The sequence below is a fragment of the Anas acuta genome, chromosome 15 (genome assembly GCF_963932015.1).
Source record: "Anas acuta chromosome 15, bAnaAcu1.1, whole genome shotgun sequence".
NCBI lineage: Eukaryota > Metazoa > Chordata > Aves > Anseriformes > Anatidae > Anas > Anas acuta.
Window position 1 is genome coordinate 16,716,361 of NC_088993.1, and position 22,353 is coordinate 16,738,713.

Genomic DNA, 22,353 nt, shown 5'->3' on the forward strand with positions numbered 1-22,353 from the left:
CTGTGAAGGACGAGGGGTTTATTAGGGGTTTATTCCACCAGGGGGCCAGCCATGCCCCTAGGCGTGAGGGGGACACACGCCCCCCCCCTTGCCCACACCAAAGATGGCGGCCCCTCACTGCCCTCCCAGCCATTCCAAACCCGCTGTGAGGGCGGAAGTAGTGCGGGCGGCTTCAGGGCGGGCTGCCCTCATGGGGTCGCCGCCTCGGAAGCGGTTTGGGGTTCAAAGAGTGGCGGGGCCCGGCGGGACGCTGAGGAGCGCGGTGGGGACCTTGGGGGGGGGGGGTCGTGAGGTGGGGGCGGCCTGCGGGGCCCGGGGGCGGTGAGTGGCGGTGGTCCCGCCAAAGGGGGGCAGCTCCCGCCGTCCTGTGCCCTTTATTTTGTCCCTCCCTTCCTCCCCGTTGAGGTTTGGGTGGAAAAGTGGAGGTTTTGGGGGCTGCTGGTTGTGGTAAGGGTTGGGTGGTGCCGTCCCTAAGGCGGCTCGGAGGGGTTGGGGGCTTTGGGGGAGGCGTTTTGGGGTGTTTCTGAGGGCGGTGGGGGCGAGCTTTGTGTCCCGCTTGCTGCCCAGCAGCGTGGTGCTTCCTTCGAGCTTTGGCAACCATGGGGTCCTCAAAGGGGGAGGAGGAGCAGGGTGTGATCCTCATCAGCGACGACGAAGCTGAGAGCACGCTTGGGACTTCGGTTCTGTTGGTAGACCCATCAGGTAAGCACTGGGCTCCTGCTCACCTGTGAAAGTTCTCACAAAACAAGTCTGTGAAAGCCTCTCCTACCTGTCTTTGGATAGCATGTGCAAGTCTTTTTTCCTATTGCTGTGTGCCATTTGCACCATATGCAACCATAAGAAAACTTGCACCTTAGTGTTTCAAAGAATAACTCTTAGTAGCTGATAACTTTGTTATCAAGTTGTAGTTACCTCTCTACTCATTTAGACTTTTTTCTCTTTTATACAGAAAAGACCGCCGTGGAAGAGGAGAAAACTGAAGAGGTTGTAGATGAGGAATGTGACCTCATGGTTACATTCTGTAAACAAGCAAATGTGATGCCCCACGCCAGATACGACTGTACAATACACCCGTTTGAGTATGTTCGCTGATGTGGAGGACGATATGGGGCTTTCCTTTCCTACATTTAAGCCACCTTGTCAAGTAACCTTGTTAGCATTTGAACAGCTAACAAGCAGAAAGAGTTGGACAAGGGCACAGCCAGCTCTGTAAGTAATGGTCTGTTTTTTAACTGTGCAGGAGAACGGAATGTGATACGTGCTCGCCCCTTGGAAAAAATGCTGATTTTTGCAGTCAGTGCTACTGCTACATTTGTGATAAACTAGCTTCTGAGGTAAGGAAGAACTGTAGTTTAAAAAAAAAAAAAATGCACAACTTTGAGTAAACTGAATTCCTGAAGTCTTTAAAAGACATCACTCTTATGCACACTAAAACAATAAACAGAACTTAGAATTTGATTATTTTAACATTTCCTCTTCTAAATGTTCATCTCAGTCAGCTTCACAGCGCTAAACACATGGCCAGTGTCTGTATTTATTTCTAGTAGTCCAGTAAGTTGTTGGAGTAGATGTTCATTTGATAAAAAACAAATGTACCTCCTCTTTTCCTTGGGCACATGGTGTATTTCATGGAATCATTGCACTAAATCAGACTGTTTCTCACTGCCCTAGGCAAAGGTCAAACTTTAGATATTCCTAACCAAAGTGTAGGGGGGAGCATTGTTTTGTTCTGTTTGTTTGTTTCTCTGGTGTGACTCATTTTGTTTTAGGGGGAGGGATCTTTTGTGTATCTCTCCTTTGCTTTGCTTTTGTTTTTTAGAATTCAGCAAACTTTACTTTGTGAGTAAAGTTGGGCTAAACATGCAAAAACAACGTTCTGTTACCAGTTTACAAGGGGGAGGGTGTGAAGCCTAACTGCCTGTAAGGTGTTCGTTAATGAGGGTAAAACTGTGGGGAGAGGAAGGACCTGTCCTTTTTTTCCTGCTTTTAAAGCCACGGTAGCAAGCTATTGCTGCATTGGTCTCTTGCCTCAGCTGTCAGAATACCTCCTTGTGCTTTGACTAGCTCTGTAAAGCATGAAATGAATTCTAGTCCTTCACTGAGTTGGAGGAACAACTTTTTGTCTGCTTAACTTGGGAGGAGAAAAAAAAAAAACTTATCCCTGTCTTTCCCTTTTCATGAAATAGTGCCAGAATTGGACGACCTCTTCCCTCTGTCACTGCAACGCACATAACAAAAGCAAATTCTGGAAGGAACAGCGTGATTTTGCCTTGGCTGGTGTTCTTGTAATGTTCAAATTGGAGCTCACAGAAATAGATGCAGACCTTCGGCATGGTGGTAAGCATAGTGCACTTACACTGTCTTGGGAGACCTGTGGCTGGCTGTGTTTGCTCAGTCTGTGGCTCGATGATACTTAAAATCTGTGAGGACTGCTTGTCTGGACTGCAGCTGTCCTTGCAAAGGCCTGGTGAATTATTTAGGTAGCAACTTTTCTCTGCTATACCCTTCCTGTTCCATTTGTGGAACAGACAGATCTGCAGGTCTGTTTTTTTTGCTTCCTACTTTTCTCCCCCTGGAAGAAGCACCAAAGCATGCCTGGCCATTAAATTGCATGCAGGGGATTTGACAAACATTTCACACAGGGTACCTATGAATGTCTTGCTGTTTCTTTTAGTTTTGAAGAAAATGAATGCACTAACAGTTTTACGTCTCTGCCTGCCCTCTTAGGAAATCTTCTAATAAATTTTATCCAGGAACTTTCTGTGGAATATAATAAGTATTTGATTGGAGAAAAAATACCTCCCATACAACATGAATGCTTTTGTCTCCCAAAGTTACCTCCTGGCCAATGCAGTATCTGCAGGTCACGCAACCCGGAGGTTGTATACAAGTAAGTGACACCACAACTAGCAGTACGTGTTGGTCAGTGCAAGTTTGCTTTCCTTTAATTACATGCTAGTTAGAGTCATGGCACCTGAGATAGCGGGAACTTAACTGAGGGAACCTAACTGGTCAGCTGGCAATTAAACTACATCCAAGTTCAATTCAAAAACTCCTTTAAGTGTATTTTTAAATATGTCCTTTTCTCTATGAGAAGACAATTGCTAATATTCCTCATAACAATTTGGGAAAGCATGAAACTGAAGTCAATATTTTTACTAATTTCTTAGAATTGGGTTTAGTTCTTACTCAGTGGTATATGCCTTTAAAATACTGAAAGTAATGCTTAGCAAATGCCATGTCACCGTGTCGTAGGTTCTCGAGGAAAGGCAAGTTAGTTTGCTTTCCAACAGTAGGATGGTCATAATTGCCATTTGTTTACAAAATACGTTGTTCCAGACACTTTATCTTATGGACTGCTTAACTTTCTTAGGTATTCTGGAGTTTTTGCGCTGGTAACAAGATTTTTAAATCAGGCAGAAAGAGAGAATCCTAAAGCTACTGCTGTCATGCTTCTGGGAGCAGCTAAAGAGCTAGCCCTTCATAAAGACCCTGCTTTGTAAGTATCCGGTTCCATATCTAGTGTGTAATCTCTGTTTGCTCCTCAAAAGGAGGAGATTAAGTGAGAGAGTTCTGGTTTTCCATTTATTAAGGGTAGGAACAGTGTAAAGGTCATAGCCCTGGTTGCAGCACAGCGAGGGGAAAATGAGTATGCATGAGGAAGAAATGAGCCTGACTGCAGGGAGGGATTCTGGGGGACAGAGAATGATAAAGGTTGCATGTGGGAGGAAGAAGTTGCATGGGATTGAGCCATGAGGGAGAGAGATGATCTCTGATGATGGAATTTGAGATGGGAACTGGAAGCAGAGAGGGTAACAGACAGCAGATGGTGGCAGGTGGGAATCAGTTCTAAGGGAGAAGATAAAGGGCAGGGGAGCGTTCCTGAACGAAATATGTGCAAGCTGCATTATGTGAAGAAACATCTGCTTCTGAACTGGAAGGGAGGACGTGATGCTTTTCAGGTAGTAAGTCTTAGAGCTGTCCCATAAGTCTGGAAATTGACCTGTTTTGCTGGGAGGACTGAACAATAAATAAACAGCACAGTGTTTAAAGTCTGTTTTTTATTTTCATGTTTATAGTATGGCTGGTTCATACTTGATTGCTGTCTGGCTCGAGCAAGGTCCCGGAACTTTGCTTAACAGAATCTAAATATTTTGGAGCTAGAATTGAAGGCTTCTTAAAAAGCAGCAGTAAATGTGGTGTGGATTAGTTCAACAGGCCAGAAACAGCAGCTCCTCTGCAGTTATTTTTGAGGAGTTATCAAGGTTGGAACCATTGCTTGGGTAGCTCTCCCTGTACACTTACTCAGAGTCCCACAGCGTTCACTGTAGTCACATAGGATGTGGTTTGGCCCTCTTGTGGGCTGATATACAGCCCTGTGCAAGCACAGATGTGCTTAAAATGATCTAATACAACATGTTAGAAGGTTAGGTACGGCTTTCCTGCCCCTGTGACTGGGCCAGAGGGGTTGTGCGTTAGTTGGTTAGGTACTGCTGAAAACCAGCTCTAGGATGTTTTACACTTCGATCACTTGTTTTATCAATTATTAGCGTGATAGCTCCAAATGCTTTTTAAGAAAAGTGTTGTCTCAAACAGTTGTGTACAGAGAAGGTAAAAATGCAGGAAAAACAAAAAAAAATAATGCTTTTCTTTCCCTCCCCCTCTCTGTGCCCCCCTTAGAAGCTGGCAGAACCATGGTCATATTGATTCGCTAAAGCTTGCTGTCCCTTATTTGTTGCAAAGGTAAGACTTATCACATAATGCTGAGATGGCAATAAGATGGTTGCTAGATGCAAGCATTCTGCTTGCACTTGAGGTTTGAGTGTGTGCTTTAGCTCTTAAAAGCCTTAAGTAAACGTGCACAGATCTAGAATAAAGGTATGGAGTCTTATGGTTCTGTAGCACTGGGGAACAGGACCTAAATATACAATGTCAGGAACTGGTTTGTTTGAGCAGGATATGGAGAGCGAGCTGCATGTGTGAAGACTGCAGATGTGTAGGGACAGACAGAAGAGTATGGAAAACTACACGCACCAGTCAGCCTAATAAGCAGGGACCTCAGCATGCTTTCTTATTCTATGATTGTATGCAGCAAATCAGGGTTTTTAGCATCTCTGCATCTTAGTCCCTTTCTGTGAAGGACAAGAGCAGTATCAGCCTTGCTTAGAGCCTCGTAAGGACTCAACCCTTCTTTGTTGCCTCAGAGGAGACTACCTTGATAGTGAACTCAAAGCCAAGAAGATGGATTACTTTTAGACTGTAATCTAGGAGTGTTCTGTAGGGCCAGACCAAAAGATGGTGTTGGGTAGCTACTTGTGGTTAGTAAGCTGAAGAGTAAATAGCATCTGTTCAGAATCAAAACAGCAGCCTTGTAGTCCTCCACTGGGATGGAGTAGTCGGGGACGTAACATAGTGAAGTTCCCCCAGAGGTTAACGAATGAGGACATCTCGCTCACTTGGCTTAATTCATTTCTCATTTTAGCTTTTCACCTTTAACCTGAAATTCACTTGCAACAGAAGGTTAATGAATTAAGAATTAACTTTTTTCTAGGAGCGCTCAAAAACAATTAATATTCTCACCTCTATGACAGGTATAACCTAAATCCTTTATCAGTTTTCATTTTAAATGACTATTCCTGAATTTATTAATTTTTTACTTTAAAAGAACAGTAAAAGGATTTTCTTTGCCTCCCTCCCCCAGCTTCAAAAGAATTAAGCTCTTTGTGTCAGTGTGTTATCTTCAGTTTTCAGTTAAGACAAAAATGGTTTCACAAGCTTTGAAGCTGCCAGGAGCTTAGGTTGATCAGTTTCCTTATCGAGTTTACAGGACGTTGCTGCAGTGTTTCTTGCACACTCACTGGGGATCTTCTTTAAAGCATAAGCCCACAGAACACATGCTTGCACTGATGTTTACAATTAATAACATAAGAGCAATATCCATATTCACTGCAACTCTTAAAGCACAAACTTGCAGATCCAAACTGTCTGACATTTAACTGAAGAAATCTATATGTACTCTCTGTAGTTTTCCATGTTGTTTTTTTTAATTTAAATAGCAATTTTATTTAACGTTAACATTTTCTTTTTGTTTTTTCTATTTAAAACAGGATCACAACAAAACTTCAGAGGATGCTAGTGTTATGTGACTTCCCAAAAAATTTATATGAGAAGTTTATTCATTTTTTCCAGTCCATTTCACTTCCGTGTCACTGTTTTGGCTTCTCAAATAGGTATGTTCTTTGCTTGTTGTTTACAAAGTATATTTTCATACAGCTGACTTATTTGAAAACAGCTGTACAGAAATGCACATTTTATTGGAAGGTTTCAGTATTAGCTACTTGCTATCCTGTCCTTACCATAGTAAGAAATTATTTGATGCTATTGCTAAGTGCATATTGATAATTTTCTGTTTCTGTCCCTCAAATTGAACTGTAAACTTCAAATGTTTTATTAATAAGTCTTCACATTACTTAAGGGAAATACGTTGTGGCACACTAAAAAAAAATACACTTAACGTTTCTTTTTGTGCTTCTAGCTTGAACGTTGTGCCATGGGATCATGTCTTACTCACCACTGTTCTAAAAGGCCAGAATACCACTGGACAAAGAACACAGAAAGGAAGAAAAATATTTCTGTGGGAAGCGCTTCCTGTCATACAGGCCCGAGTGGAGAAATTAGTAGACAAAATGAAGTGAGATTGGTTTAGTCTCGTTTTGTGTTTGTTTGTTTTTTTTTCATTTTATAAATTCAACTTTGTTATTAACTGCAAAAAGTGTGTTCTGCTCTCTGAGTCTTCTGAAGCTTCTATTCAAAAGAATATAATCCACTTAAAGACACTCCTGTTCCCAGCCTCCTGTTCTATTTTCCTAGAGTACAGAGATGATCTGTGGATAGCTCCTTAATTCAGATATCTACTGTGTTCCAAAGTGTCTTTATGGAACTTATTTCCAACAGTCTCTCTTTCTGCCAGTTATATTGCAAAAAAAGGTTAGAAATACCTCTTATGTGGGAGGAACTACTGTTTTGCTTCATGAATTGTAATATTTGACATGTACACAGCTTAATGCTTTCTTTCTTTTCCTACCCACTTGTTTTTTCTCTACCCAGCTATAAAGAAGTTGTTCGCTACCTGAGAGCTGTGAAATGCAATGATACCAAAGGGTAAATAGCTCTTCTTGTTTCTTTTCTTTAGGTTTGTGTCCCAGTCTGTCCTTTTGTTCAATATCTTAATAAAATGACAGAAAGAAAAGCGGGATTTTGGCAGCTGTTTACCAAGTGAAAATAATACTGTACTGCAGCTAAGTTCTGCCTTATTGGATGTAATTTACTAGCTTTCAAACTTAATCAGGTATATACATACACAGTGTAAAACTTCCAGTGAACAAAAATAAAGTATGCGTTTACTTCTTCTTTCCAGGTTAAGAGACCTTCGAGATAAAATCCCATTCTATTTGTGTAAAACTGGAGACTTCCTTGATGCGGCGCATTCTCTGTTGTTTCCCGTCAATAGCCTTGCATGCTGCACTGCCTGTCGGCTAACGCCTTTTCAGTTTGAGGTCTACCTGAAGATGTTCAGAACAGGCAGTGTCCCCACTGGAAAGGATATTCAAGAACCTGCACCCTGGATTACAACTGGCAAGTGTAACTTCTTGCTTTCAAACGTTTAGAATCTTAATTGCAGCTTTTAATGACATTCTGAAGTCTAAACTTCATTCAGTTTTTTTTACAGTTTTCTAGGATAGCATGTAGGTTCTGCATAGAAGAACTACAGCAAAATATTCTAAAAAAAAAAATAGCTGTAGATGCTTTTTTTTTTTCTTTCAGTTTCTGTAGAAACCTGTCTGCAACTAAACTATTATCTTGGTTTTATCCATACTCTGTAGTTATTCAGGCAATAAAAAAGAGTCTTGGATTTTTCTTCTTGCAGGGTCTCCACTGAAGGATGCTGTTCTAATTAAGCAGGCACTCAAACTCCTTTACAGCAATCTGTCACTATATAGGAATGTGAGTCTGTATTAAAACTCTTTCTATGCCCCATTGAGTGGTTTTGTACATTATCTGTTTTGTCCAGTTACTTCTCCAATGAAAGGATTTACTGTCAGGACCCTTTTCTCTGAATGGTTCATACCTTTGTGAGACTTTTGCTTTACTTGTGGGGTTTTTGATCATTTAAAAAGTCTTGTTTGGGGGAGGGGAGGAAACAAACTCTTTTCTCCGATAATAGTTCTGCATTTTGTCACAAAACATGTCAAGTTTTGTAAATGGTCCGTTGATTTAGCTGGAACCTTTCTGACAAAATTATGACAAATCTTGTATGTATGCAGCTCTTGTAAATTTCCTGAGTTTTGCAGTATGCCATAGTAGTGATAATCAAACTTACCATATGTATACGTTCTTACAGCCCCACTGTAAATAATCATAGCAGTAACGATCACACCAGCAGCAGGTCTGTTGATGGGTCATACAATAGAAATAAAACACAAAATAAAATAAAACATATAAACATAAAATAAAATAAAAGCCTCACTTTACTACAGGTGAGGCAAAATAGGTGGGCTGTTTTGCAACCTGATAAATGAGACTGGGGAAACCCCAAGCATTAACATGTAATTTGGGTGTAGTTTTGCCTGGGTGTTCCATTAGAGAGAGGAAGAAGAGTGAATGCAAGTCAGCATGTCAAAGGGACTTACTCTGATGGCTAAAGTTTGCTGAACATGGATTTGACTGTAAAACAAATGCTCTGCTGTGTTTCAGCCTAAATGCTGGAGTTCCCTCATCATGATTTTGGGTAGTAGCCGTTTGCTAGAAAAAAATGGGCACCTACATCCTCTGTCACTGAAAGAGCCACCGCTTGACTTCCAAGAGGTAACTGAAATAGGGCTTTGAGATGGAAGTACTGTTGTCTCTGCTTTATACAAGACATAATTGGATGTGGGCATTGCCTCATCCTTTTAAATACTAAGGTTAACGTTACACTACCTCATCAAATATTTTTATGGTATGTGCCAAACGTAATACTTTGCAAAAATTGTGAATAGGGAATAGATGAACTCTTTTTGCAGCTCAATGCTGAACACTAATTCTATATTGTTCAATGTTGAGATGAATCAAACAATAGCAAAATGGATAGGAAAGCCATTTAAGAAAAATGTGTTCAAAGAGTCCTAAGAGTCAGTACCTGGGTGTTTTCTTGACAAGAACAGAAATAAGTGTCTGCTAATCATAACAGGTTAAAATGATACGTCTAGTTAATGCTACAGAGCCTCAACTTTCTGTGTGTATGCTGTTGAACAGTCAACTGCATCTGTAAAAATGCTGAAAATAAGTGAAAGCACTTTAAAGGAGATCGTATTGGGCAGTTTGTAAAGTAGGTAGGCATCCTCTTTGACTTGTGATTCGTTACTTCTTTTGCAGGGGGTGCTGGCTGCCAGTGGCAGTCTCTTGCAGGAACTGAAGGCAAAAGTTAATGTTTCTTTACCACCTGCTATTTTCTCTCCTCAAGTAAGTGTGCATCTGGCAATAAGGAAATTGACAACTTGGTTTATAGCTCTCAAAGATACTGCAGTTGTATTATTATGAAAAGCTGTTAAGAGAGGGCTTGAAGATTTTGGGGAAATGGCATAAGACTGTTGTTCTTCACATGGTCTGAAGGTTAGAGCAGAAATCTTGGATTGTAAGGAAATGATTAGGGCCTGTTTTGGTCTGACTCTAAGAAAATCTTCAATCCAGGAGAAGTTTAAATTCACTGCTGTCCAAATTTATGCATCTACAAAGTGAGGGCTGGTAATCCCTGATTCTGTATTAACCTCGCACATAGAATAATCTTGTGTCGTTTGATTCAAATTAGAAGCTATCCTTTGATACTAACAGTGTGTTTGTCTCAAAACTCAGAATAGCACAGTTTCCCAATTTGCTTTGAACAATGGTTTCAGGTGTGAAGCATGACTTGAAACGGGTTATTTTATTAAATACAATCAACTATCTAAGGAGCAATCTTACTCTGTTTCACCTCTCTTGAGGAAACTGCATTTAGGTTATTCTCCAAGTACGTTACTCTTGGGCCAGAGTTTTTCTCCCCTTAATTCTTCCACTTCTGCTATACTGTGATGGTATGAGACTTCATGTTTCTGTGAGGACTTTGAAAGCCCCAGGCAAAACATGCTATAGAAACAGAAATACTTGTTTTATTCTCCATCTTTTGGTCACTGTAAGATTCTTCTGGATGTTGTCTATCATCTAGCCTGTGTGCTTGGAATGGTAGTGATTTAGTGCTGATTTGATTGGATGTGATATGCGAGTAGTGAGAAAGTGGACTTATAAATACATGTCTCTTCTTGTGGATATCTCTTCCTGCAGTTACAGCATGAGGCTTGTCTTATTCTCGCAGTGCAAGCAGTACAACAGATGCTTTTCTGTGATCTCCCATACTTGACTTCCTTCCTAGAGATAGCCCTGGCTTTTGGGGTGAGTCCTAGGTATTGACTTCTATTCTAAGAGATTAAAGCAGATTAAATATAAAATCTGTGTAACACCAACCTGGTGTTGTTCCCCTTAAGCTTTTTTGACCTTTAATTTCTTCTGTGTATTTGTGTTTTTTTAAGAAATGATAGACAATTAAGTTAAATCAGTGCCCTTATTTTGTCTTTTCCTAGAATAACTTCTGGGCTCTGAGGCTGTTACTGGATCACCTTTCCTATCAGGAGCATGTTCTCCATGGCACTGTCAATCTGATTTTGAGAGATCTGAGTCGGCAGAAAGTAACAATGCTAAAACTGTGAGTAAACACTTGCTTCCTGAAATCTGTTCATAAAAATCTTAATAGCAGTCTCGAAGCGGTAGCATTTAGCAAAGACACAATCCTTAGTTCTTTGAAAATAAGATGCTAGGAATCAATGGGAAACAAGAGACAACAGAACACTTACATAAATGATGCATCTGTTTTGAATATTGTGCACGATCCTGATTCCTTTTCTCAAGGTATAGAATGACCTCTGTGAGAGGAATTGGTTAACTTGACTCAACCATCTGAGCGTAGGGTTATGATAATGGTCTACAAAGCTTTCTATGCTAAAGGTGACCAGGGAATAATTGTTCACAGATCAAGAATCAGGGGGCTTAAAGGAAATCTGACGTGGCAAAACAAGATGGATTAAGGTTGTATCACTTGGAGGTGTGAATTTGGATGAGGAGAATGCTGTGGAAACAAAGTATATACGGACTGAAAAGCAATTAAGCAAATTGCTGTAAGACTCAAGTACGACCAGCGTGGAAATAGCACTCCAGACCTAAGGAGGTAGTTCTTGAGCTGTTGACGATACGAGTGTATTTAGACAACAATTAATTTCCATCAGATCTGTATGAGCTAGCACTATTCCTTATCTGTTCCTTTAAACAAAAAGTATCTAGGGCATCTCCTTCTGTGTATCTGGTTTGCAGAAGGCCAAAATAAATATTGTGGTTGTTGTGAAGGGAGGATACTGAGCTAGACGGGCATGTAGCAATAAAGCTTTGTAGTATTTCTTACACAGTAATGCTTATTGGGCAAGTAAAGGTACATCTGGAATAGCTGCAGCAATCTGGAGTCTCTTTCCCTGATGGGGACCCCTATCATGGTGAAATAGTTCCAGCTGGAAAAAGAATGCCTGGTCATGGTATTGCTATGCCTACCTAATAGATATATTGTTAATCAGAAGGTTTTAAGTGGAAATTGTGATTTTTGCATTCCTATAATGAGATACTACTACTGTTAAAGCAGATTGAAGTATGAGAAAGTAGCATCAAGAGAAAAGCAATGCAGATATTGCCATTTGTCTTTGTTATTGAACAGATATGTTCTGTTTCTTGGTCTTATGTTGTTTAGGTGGCAAAACCTTGGTCCCCAGTATGTGGGTGAATTCCTTTGCCTGTTCCTGACTTGCAGGCATAAGAAGATGCAATCTATCGGTCTGTTTGCTCTGAATATAGTTACAGAAAACCTGCATATGTAAGTGTTAATCTTTATCATAGCCAAACAGCAAATCATTATACATTGCAACAGTGCTGGTAGCTTTCTCTTAATTAACAGGTTTAACGCAAAATTAATTACTGTTTTATATACTTCCTTATTATTAGCAGCAGTAAAGATACTGAAAGTGATAGTTTGAGTGGATTTGAAATTGTTCTATGTTCCTGTTGAACTAAATGGCCTTCTAACTTGCCAGTGCCCTATGTTGTGTCTGCTCTGTGCAACCCTAACCAGTCGAGTTCTGTTAGTTTAATGCCATTGTCATCTCACTTCATTCTATTTAGGTTTATAAAAACAACAACAAAAACCTTAGTTGGAATTTAGACACTGGACTCTAGGGAGGTATAATGCTGCATAAAACTTCATTTAGAGGAAATAGTTCAAATTAGCTCAAAATGTACATTGTTGTATATCTGCCAGAGTACAGTGGGTTTACAGATGTCAACGTTTCTTTTAAACTTGTAAAAGATGTTTCACATGGTGGTGAGGGAGTAAATCCCTATTAAAAACTAGACTCAGGAACATCTGGGCACTGTAATGCAAACTGATGACAGGATTAAGTTTGTGCTTGTCGGTCTTATCCTTTTTTTTTTTTTTTTTTTTTTTAAAAAAAAGAGAAGATTTGATCAGCACAAAGCTGCTGGAGTGGAAAACAGCTCTGAAAATGTCTGAGTACTATGTTTAGATTACAAATGATGGTAAAACACTGATAAGTCCCTATGGAGACCACTAGATATTCCTAAATATAATCCTTGCTCTCCTGGGTTGTGCAGGAAAGCATTAACTTCTATCACCTTACATCTTATGTGTTGACATAATAGTTTTAAAAAGAAATGACTCGATGCTTATATACCAGAAGGCAGAATAACTGCCTGCTCTGACACTTTTAATTCACACGTAGCAGATGGCAGCAGAATAACATTGAGAATTCACTTTTTAGTAGCTTTCAAGTAAAATTCATGAACATGTGAGTTAACTTACCTTGTAAAATGCTTTTTCCTTCCCCTCTCTCAAGCCTTTGTATGTATCTTAGGAAATAAAATTCCTAACTTCACTCTGTTGTTAAATATAACTTGGCTCATATAAAAACTTGCGGTTCTAATAAATGCCTCTTCTTATCTCAGATTTTGTGAGGTTTTACAGTACGCTCTAGCAGTAATCCAAGAGAATTTGATGAGATCCTTTTTGTTATGGTCTATCTTTGTCTTTTTTTTTACTGTACGTCTGATGCGGGAGTCCTCTCTATTTGGAAGTTGAACTGAATTGTTAGTGTGGCTGAAACTGGGGGCAGGTCTGTCCCTATAGAAAATGGATTAAGAATTTTATATTTGGATCTGTTTTTCAGGTGTCCATGGGCAAAGCACCTTTGCAGATTCTTTCACAATGTAGTAAGTATCTCTGTATCTCAGAATTAACAATAAAGCATATAAATGACAAATAAATCATTGATATATGGTGTATTTGATATGTGATAATTGATAAATATTTGAAATATTTAGCAATGTCATTTATTGTAAAGTTGACAAATTACTGATGTATGTTATCTTCTTTGTCTGCACAGGGATTAAGGTATCTGCCCCTTGGCACTGCAGCTCATCGTGAAGTCTCAAAGTTCATAAGCATTTTTGAAAAACTATAATTTGCCAAAACTTTCAAGCATTTTTCAACTTGTATTCCCTGGACATACCTCTTGCTGGGTTCTTTGTTTTCTGTTTTGTCATCTCTTCCTTCACTTAAAAACATTCACCTAAGAACTGAACAGACAAAACCAAAAATTTTAGATTTAGGTGGTGAATAGTGGCTGTATTTCAGCAGATATGTTCTGGAAATGTCCTTTTTTTGAGACATGTGTATTAAGCCCTCAGTTAAAGAGGCAAGAGCTGTATGTTGTAGGAAAAGCTGGCCTACAGAGATGCTGATCTGAGGCGGCGGATGCAAGAGGTATGAGGAGAGAAACACGGACGAAACAGCACCAGAAGTTTTTGCTTTTGAGTTGCACAATTGTGTAGTTGTGTTCTGGGTGAGAAAGCTGCAGCAGAGCAACTGCTAAGAGAACAGTTAGAAAACCTTCTCCAATGGGGAAAATTGCCTCTCCACTAGTGTACAACAGCGTACGTTAATGCTGTTTGCACTCCTTGGTTTTCTTTAGTGCATAATTATAAAAATAAACCACTCTTCAGTTAGTGTGGTTCAGCCTGAAGCTTTCTTATTTGCTGCAAGAAATCAGAATCAAAAAAGCCATAGCCTGTTTTTTGTACTTAAAAAAAATATATGTATAGTTTTAAGGTTTTCTAATTGGGGGGGCTTTTTTATATTCTACAATAGCTGGCAAACTGGTGCTGATGGCTGTCTTTTTTTGAAGTCTGACTACAAGTTTTAAGAAAACTTCTTTGAACTGTGAAGGTAGAAATGGAAATATTTCTAGCCTTGTTGTACTGTTCTGATACCTGTCTGCATTGTTTTGGCAGTTCGGACGAAGTTGTTATACTGTATTTTGTTATCCAAAGTGAGTTACGTTATTCAAGTCTTCCACAAAAAATTACACGCATCTAAAATTACTTGAGGTTTAATAAAACTTTTTGTAGAAATTGCATCATGTTGTCAGTTCTGTGAGGTTTTTGTTTCTTTGTTTTGCTTGTAAGCAGTTGCTGTGCCTTTATCTTGTGCTGTCAGGGGGTCAGTGAAGTCCCCTGCTGCAGGTGAACGTGGTTCTGTTGGATAGTGGCAGGGGTGGCCACGTGCTGTTCTTTTCTGGCCTGGGCCCGTGTGGCATGGTCTTTCATCCTGGTTTCTAAGAGAGGTGTTGTTTTTTTTGCTTGTTCTTAGTGCTGTGATCTTTCGTTCTTAGTGCTGTGATCTTTCTCACCCCATCTACATGAGTAGAAGGCCTCCATTCCTCGTGTAACAGAGGTGAGGAAGGAGACTGCAACCACTAAGCTTCTTTTTAGTCCTCACACAAGGTGTTTGGACTCTCTGCAGCGCCCTGCTCTACAAGCCTTCCTTTCCAGCCTGCGGTGGGGCTGGGCAGCCTGCGTGGCGTTGCTCACGCCTTGTTTCACTTCTCTGCAGATGTAAAAAGACAAGGGCAAAGCCAAGTAAGCCATTGCAGCTTGAAGTGTGTGGGCTCCTCGGTGCCATCCTTTTGGTGCCTGGAGCAGGGCCAGGCAGGGGAGGGAGTGGGAGCAGGTGAGGGCAGCGCTTCCTTACCCTGCACAGTCTGCATTTACCATCACAGGGAAGGGCAGGAACTGCTTCCACTGCAGTAAGTAAATAGCATGTCTATTCATTATTTATCTGCAGCTGAATTTTAATGAATTAGAGCAGCAATGAGTAAAGCCCTTATAGCGAGGATTATACTACAGATAATGATATAATCTTTTATGTATGAGAAAATGACTTTCTCTGCAGATTAGCACTTGACTTTGTAATAACTGAACCTGTCTATCCAAGCCGTGCCCAATCAACCACAGTAGAAAACATCTTCCCAGTACCCTGAGACTGACTAGTGTAACCTCAAAGGTAAATTGAAGGCTCTTTTTTTTCCCTGCTTTGCTCCAGGTATAATTGAGATGAACAGAGCTCATTAAAAATTGAAATCTATACTTCAGAGTAGAAAATATGCATCTAAAGCTCTCTGATCCAGATATTGTATTTTAGCAAACAGGACTCTGCTGTTTTAGCAAGAGTACGTACAGCTGATACTGCCAAACACTAAGTAGAACACTTGCAAGTAAGTACATGCATTGAAGATAAAACTTTGTCTGGAACTAATGAAATTGTTTGAGATTCATAATGTCTGGGAAGGGAATGCCATCGTTCAGCCCAGGAGCATAAGGTGTGTGTGTGCTTGGTTGTGATCAGCAGACCTCCACTGAGTTTGTCAGAGAAAGATTTCTAAAATATGTGGCTAATAAACTAATTGTTTAAAAACTTGTCCTCTAGTGTAACATTTAAGGGGAGGAAAAAAAGAATTATCTTGTGCCAGCCCTAACCTTGTGAGGCTCTTCTGCTCTGGGGCAAATCCTAAGCTCCCACAGCATGGTTGGGATATTTCTAGATCTGAACAGAAAATACCACCTGGCACCCCACCACCTCAAGCCTGACATGAATAACTTCACACTCAGGGTGGATTTGTATGAGAAAAGGGCAAATAGGTGAGTTCATGGCCAAGGAGACAGTGGAGGAGGGCACAGGACCACCCCCACATGCGTTGCCTCGTCCCCCATCTGCTTTCCAGCCTTGTCTCTGCTCAGTGGGCTGGGAGAGAGCTGCTGCTGTTTCTGCCAAGGACACTAATTAACCTGCTAAATGAGTTTATCCCTTCAGAGTGTGTACCGGAGAACTGAGTTATCTAAAATACCGTTCCACTGAGAGCCTTAATTAGCAGCGTGTGCTGAGGGCAGACCCCTGCTTTCTGGGGGGTGGATGGGGGCTGGTGCCTTGCTGCTGTTGTGGGGCCTCACCCTCAAATGCTGTGCTCAGCATGTGCTGTCCTCCCTTGGGTGCTCGTGCAGCACCCAGCTCTGTTTGACAGGCACAGCATCTCTTCCCTTCCCTGATCTCCTGGCTTGCACACTTGGGGCTTCAGTCCCAGAAGAAGCCAAAACCAGCTGGCAGCTAAATCTGGTTGCTGCCACAGTAGCTCCATGTCAAATGTCCTTGCCCACTCTTGCATACCCTACAGCAGGGTCCCTGCCACGTCCCTGTGTTTGGAAAGCATCCTGGTGCTAGTCCATCCCAGCACTGACCTCATATCTCCTGCCCACATCCCTGAGATAGATCCCATCCCTGCTGGCTCCTAGTTTGAGACCACAAAGCTGCCCCTTACCTTCCTGCACCCGAGACACATTTCTCCAGCCTCCAAACCCTATCTGAGATAAGGGGTTCATGATATTTTCTCCTTTTTTACCCCACACCCAGGCTGTGCTGGGCATGGGCTGTGTCCCCTGCGTGTGGGCTCCTTCCCACCAGTGCTGGTGCTGCCCACAGATGGCACCGATGACGAAGGGCTGAAGTCACTGCTCGGCCACCTCGGGACACCACCGAGGAGTAGCTTTCTCCCAGCTGCCTGCCAGACCAAAAATACTCCATTTTAATAACTGGACTAAGCAAAGTTTAAAAAAAAAAAAAAAAAAAAAAAAAAAAAAAGCAGCTTGTTGCTGGCTGCCAGATTAACAGATGGCTACAATCATTAATATTGCAAAACTTCAGGAGTTCATAATTCTTTAATCTACAAAGCCAGGCAGGGTTGCTAATGCGAGCCCTGCAATCTGCTGCGCAGGGTGGGCACGGTGGGGGCTGCGCAGCTGGGTCCTCAGTGGGTCCTCGGGGATTTGGCACATGGGGCACTTGTCCTGCTCCCAGCCCAAAGCCTGCCAAGAAAAGGTACCAGGGTGGCCGTGGCTATAGGAGGGGATGAGCTTCAGGGCCCCCTCAGTTTTGGGATGGTGTTGATGGCTCCAAAATTCGGTGGGCACTGCCTGTGCCATCCCTGGCAGCTCTGCCCGGCCCCTCTCAGCTGGTGCTGCAGTCAGATTGTGGAAAATCCACAGAAATCCAATAACCCGTCTCCAGTGTCATTTTATCGCTAAACCCCAGCCTTTCCCATAATTGTTTGGAGGCAGCGCTGGGAGATTACGACTGATGTCAACAGCGAGATAATCTGCGGGCCAGCGCGCCGTATCGCTGACCTCCTTCAGGCGGGTGGTGCCATGTGGAAAAGTCCAGGCGGTGGCGACGCAAGGAGGCCACCACCACCACGGAGCCGTTTGCAGGCACCCAGCGCTGCTGTCCCAACAAATACGCACGGGCACCGCTGCCCCTGGGCCACCTCCTCATACTGCTGGCTCCATGTCCCACTGCCAGTCCCTGGTGGCTCCATCCATCCATCCATCCATCCATCCATCCATCCATCCATCCATCCATCCATCCATCCATCCATCCATCCACCCATCCATCCATCGCTGGCTGCAGCCCAGCCCCGCTCCCTGCAGCATCCTCTCCTGGGGCAGGGCAGGGGGGCGGTGAGCCCATTAGGAGGCCGGGGGGGGGCCGTTAGTGCTATCGATCCTCGATCCTCGGTGGAGGCTGCCCGCAGAGCCTGGGGATGGGCGCCGGCAGCGTGCAGGGAGCAGCAAAGCTTTTGGGATGGGGCACCCGGGTGGCTGCAGGGGCTTCTGCGCTGCCAGAGGCATCCGAGGTGCAGCCTTTGTGTAAGAGAGAGAGAGAGAGCAGCAAAGAATAAAGTTCTTATCATGAGGATTACGCCATAGATAATGATACGGTCTTTTACGTATGAGAAAATGTCTTTCTCTGAAGATTTGCACTTAATTTTATAATAACTGTGCCCAATACTACGTAATAAGTCACTACCTTCTAATAGCAGGGATTAGAATCTGTGCCCAATCAACCAAACATCTTCTATAATATATAGTACATGTTAATTATAGTATAATTTATGTTTTATTATATTTATATCATTTTATATGCTAAATGATCTACTATATTTCTAGTGTATATATTTACTTCATATTTTATTATTCACAGAATCACAGAAACATAGGGGTTGGAAGGGACTGCAGGAGATCATTGTATATATACAAGAGATTATTTTATATATTTTTTTTTTATTATATATTTTTTTTCACCTCCCTTTCCTCAGGCGCTCAGGCCAATGCAGGGCATTTGCTCCCTGAGCCTCCAGCACACAGGGAACCCCCTCAGTTTGGCAACACCAGGCTCATCGCTTTGGGGTGGAATTGGGCAGACTTTTTTTTTTTCTTTTTTTAATGGTTGCTTAATATGGATGGTTTGTTGTTTTGTGTTTTGTTTTGCTTTGTTTTTTTTTTTGTTTTTTTTTTTCCTTTGCGGTTTTGCTTTTACTTCAATTATGGTGATTTTAATCAGTTAACAACACTTAGTGTGGCTTTATCTTTTTCCTCCCTGTAAGTTACACTAATTGCTGCTTTTTAATGCTCTTGTTGTTCAACGTGTGCATCCCCTGAACTTCACCCTGGCCAAATATTTAGTTTCCAACTGCTCAGTATTGCACTTGTTTTTTTTTCTTTCTTTTTTTGTCTTTGTTTTTTTTTTTTTTTTCTTTTTTTCTTTTTTTCTTTTTGTCTTTTTTTTTCTTCTTTTTTTTTTTCCTTTTTTTTTCTTTTTTTTACTTTTTTATAAGCCATTCCCATGTGCACCCCTGCAAATCCCTGCCCCCTGGCCCTGCCAGCACCAGGAAAGTGGCAAGATAAAGCGGGAAGATGCAAGAAAACCAGGGGCAGCAGCACACAGCCACCAGCCAGGCGAAAGCAATGGCATGGGCATGGGGCTGGGGTCTGCATTTTGGGGGGGGGGAATCCTTGTTGATGGCACCCAGGAAAGCTTTGCAAGGATGCAGGCAGGGATGCGGGCACAGACATGGGCAGAGGTGCAGGCAGGGATGCAGGCACAGATACATGCACAGATAGGAGCAGGGACACGGGCAGGGTTGCAGGCACTCCCTGGGGTGCTGCTATGTCCCAGCACTCATCCCACTCGTGTCCCCCCGGGGCCCATCCAGCCCTTCCAGCGCAGCCGAGGCCGGGGTAGCCGCGTTTCGGCAGCACGGCCGCTGCAGCCCCGGTCCCAGCACGCTGCCTTCGTCCCGGAGCTCACGTTCAGCAGAGCCAAATCCCCCGGGAGCAGCAGGGGGGGAGAACGCTCTCATTATCCGGCTCTTGCCGTGTCGGAGGCAGCTGGACGGGCCGTGCATTAATAGATTACACAGAGGATTTGGGCTTGCTGACAGCGAGGGCAGCGCTAGCGGGAGGCGAGGCCAGCGCAGCTTGCCGAGCCGGCGGGGACGGACGCAGCCCCCACTCCTGCTAACACCTTTTCCAGCCGAGGTAGGTGGAGAGCTCGGCCGTGGCCGTGGCACTGGGATGCTGCTGGGATGGCCGGAGTGGGGCTGGGGATGCTTCATCACCGGGAGAGCCGCCGGAGGGAGCGGGAGCAGCGGGGAGGCCGGACCGCGGGCGCACAGGGATGCTGGGCGCTGGGTGCCCACCCTCCTCCCGGCCGTGCTGATTATTTTCCCTGTGGATGCTCTGCAGAAGCACGGAGCTGCTGAGCCCTGCCCTGCACGGGGCTGAGGATGGCTCGGGATGCGGGGTGTCCCCCGTTTGGCCACCCCGGTGCAAAGTGATGCTGCTGGGTGGGCCCGGTGCTGCTCTGTGCTGGACAGAGCATGGCCCCGGGCTTTGCTGGGGTCATGGGTGGCTACGGGCAGGAGGAGATGTCCCATGTGCCACCCATCCCTGGGACAGTCTGGGAAGCTGGGGATCATGGGGCTGTGGTCACAGTTTGTGCCCAGTTGGGTGCTGTGCCTCAGTTTCCCCACCATGTCCCCACTATTCGCCGTGTTGCTGCGGGGTGCTCGGTGCTTTGCTCCCCTCACCCCCACCAGCCCTCCCTGGGGCCACAGGGCCTCCTTCCCTGGTGGATGGTGCCACTCGGTGCTGCCCGTGGGGGCTACTGCAGTTCAGGGGTGAGGCTGGGAGAGGGGGATCTCACCCCAGCCCCAAATACTGGTTTAGGGGCTGCAATACATCCCCACCAAACACCCCACTGAGCCTTCACCAGGGCTGTGCAGGGCCAAAATCCCTCCTGCCCCTTGCTCAGGGCAGGAAAATGCTGCCCCCCACCCCGGAGAGCCTCTGGTTTGTTATTTACACACACCAACAGCCAAATTACAGTCAAATCCAGCCTGGCTCTCCGGGCAGGCTTTGCATGTGCCCACGGGCTCAGGGTGGGTACAAGAGCGCGGCACCAGGCACTCACCACCATGCCCGGCCGTGCCACCGAGGTAAGCAAAACCTCCCAAAATCTCTCGGAGCCACAGGTCCGCAATGGGTGGGATCGGGAATGTCCCCAGGAGCTCAGGGAGCACGGGGATGGGGTGGGGGGCAGCTGGGGACACAGCACGGACACCCTGCCTTTCAGCCCCCGCTGCCGCCGCACCGAGCCCCCGCCAAGCCCGGGTGCCATGGACGAGTGGGACCTGCCGCAGTGGAAGAAGGAGGTGGAGAGCCTCAAGTACCAGCTGGCCTACAAGCGGGAGATGTCCTCCAAGACGATACCCGAGTGAGTGGGCATGGCTGGGAGTGACGGCGGGGCTTCCTCCCTCTACCCTCTCCAAATCTCCTCCCTGAGCGAGTTCAGAAATCGTCCCCCCACAGCCACCCAAGCCCCAGCTGCTGAAGGCTCCCCAGACCCCCCCGCAGGTGTCCGTAACACCCCGTGCCTGCTCCTCTCAAGATGCCCAAGTGGCCGGGATGTGGTGGCAGCTGAGAGACCTCTGGGACTCCCCAGGAGCCCCCCAGCGCTTTGGGCTCAGCCACCACCTTGTGCCCTGTCCTGTACCTTTCCTGTAATGGGGCGGTGGGTGCGAGGGCAGACACCCAGAGGCTGTAAAGCAAAGCTGGAAATGAAATGTGTAATGTGGTCGTGAAGAGGCATTTCTGCGTGGCTCGCACCTCACTGCTGCCTGCCATGAAGGGGCTCAGGACATCCCCGCGGCCTCTCTCTTACACAGTGAGGGGGGAGAGGAAAAGGGCGACCCAAGCACAGTTCACAGGGTAGTGCTGAGGCCAGCAGCACACGGCAGCCACAGGCACTGGGGACAGGAGGCAGCTGAGGAGGTCTCAGCGATCTGGGGGCCCCCAGCATGGTGCTCCCACAGCAAAACTTTGCCCCAGGCCCACTGTGTGCAGGCCTCGATTCGGTGCGGAGCAAATCCAGAGGGGTTTGTGCACTGCAGCCCCAAAAACCCAGGCTGTGTAACATCCCCCTGACCCCTCCCGCAGGTTCGTGAAGTGGATCGAGGACGGCATCCCAGAAGATCCCTTCCTGAACCCGGAGCTGATGAAGAACAACCCCTGGGTGGAGAAGGGGAAGTGCAGCATCCTCTGAGGGCCGCGGGCCGCCAGCAGCTGCCGGGCGCCCGGCCTACCGCTGAATGTACACTTTTTTATTAGGTAGCTTCCGAATACGACTAACTGAAAAACCCTACCCTCATCTTGTCTTATTATTTTTAGTAGTAGAAGCGTTTCTTTTTTATACGGGCTGCCTGGGAAAACAGATACGGGGTGGGCAGGGTGGCCGAGAGGCATGGGGCGAAGCAGAGGAGTGAGGGTGTCTCTGGGGCTGGTACAGACTGCCACATACCTCTGCCCCCCTTTCTGTAAACATGACTGATTTTTCAACTTGTAAAGGAAAAAAAAAAAAACTTTTATAAAACATTTACAATGATTTTACTCTTTTGTATCTTGTAGGCTATGCAGTTTTGCAGCACAACAGGCAAAACATGGCAA

The 22,353-nt window shown here is 44.4% G+C and overlaps 2 protein-coding genes across 5 annotated transcripts; both read left to right on the forward strand.

Annotated features, from left to right (window-relative positions):
* Positions 1-115: 115 nt before the first annotated feature.
* LOC137864801 (uncharacterized) lies at positions 116-14,597 on the forward strand. 4 transcript variants are annotated; one of them, XM_068699319.1, is made up of 20 exons: positions 116-262; positions 571-702; positions 950-1,079; positions 1,241-1,334; positions 2,187-2,337; positions 2,728-2,890; positions 3,374-3,499; positions 4,681-4,743; positions 6,108-6,230; positions 6,536-6,691; positions 7,108-7,161; positions 7,418-7,635; positions 7,928-8,004; positions 8,755-8,865; positions 9,415-9,501; positions 10,357-10,464; positions 10,653-10,774; positions 11,861-11,983; positions 13,350-13,392; positions 13,566-14,597. In XM_068699319.1, exons 2-20 carry the CDS (start codon positions 600-602, stop codon positions 13,641-13,643), a joined length of 2,130 nt encoding a protein of 709 aa, XP_068555420.1. In that variant the 5' UTR covers positions 116-262; positions 571-599; the 3' UTR covers positions 13,644-14,597. The 4 variants fall into 4 exon arrangements, with proteins under 4 accessions (XP_068555420.1, XP_068555421.1, XP_068555422.1 ...); XM_068699320.1 differs by having other exon boundaries at positions 141-262; positions 568-702; XM_068699321.1 differs by lacking the exon at positions 116-262 and adding an exon at positions 316-447 and having other exon boundaries at positions 568-702.
* Positions 14,598-19,396: 4,799 nt separating this feature from the next.
* Positions 19,397-22,321, forward strand: GNG13 (G protein subunit gamma 13). Its single transcript, XM_068699335.1, has 3 exons — positions 19,397-19,887; positions 20,984-21,124; positions 21,847-22,321. Exons 2-3 carry the CDS (start codon positions 21,027-21,029, stop codon positions 21,950-21,952), a joined length of 204 nt encoding a protein of 67 aa, XP_068555436.1. The 5' UTR covers positions 19,397-19,887; positions 20,984-21,026; the 3' UTR covers positions 21,953-22,321.
* The last annotated feature ends 32 nt before the right edge of the window (positions 22,322-22,353 follow it).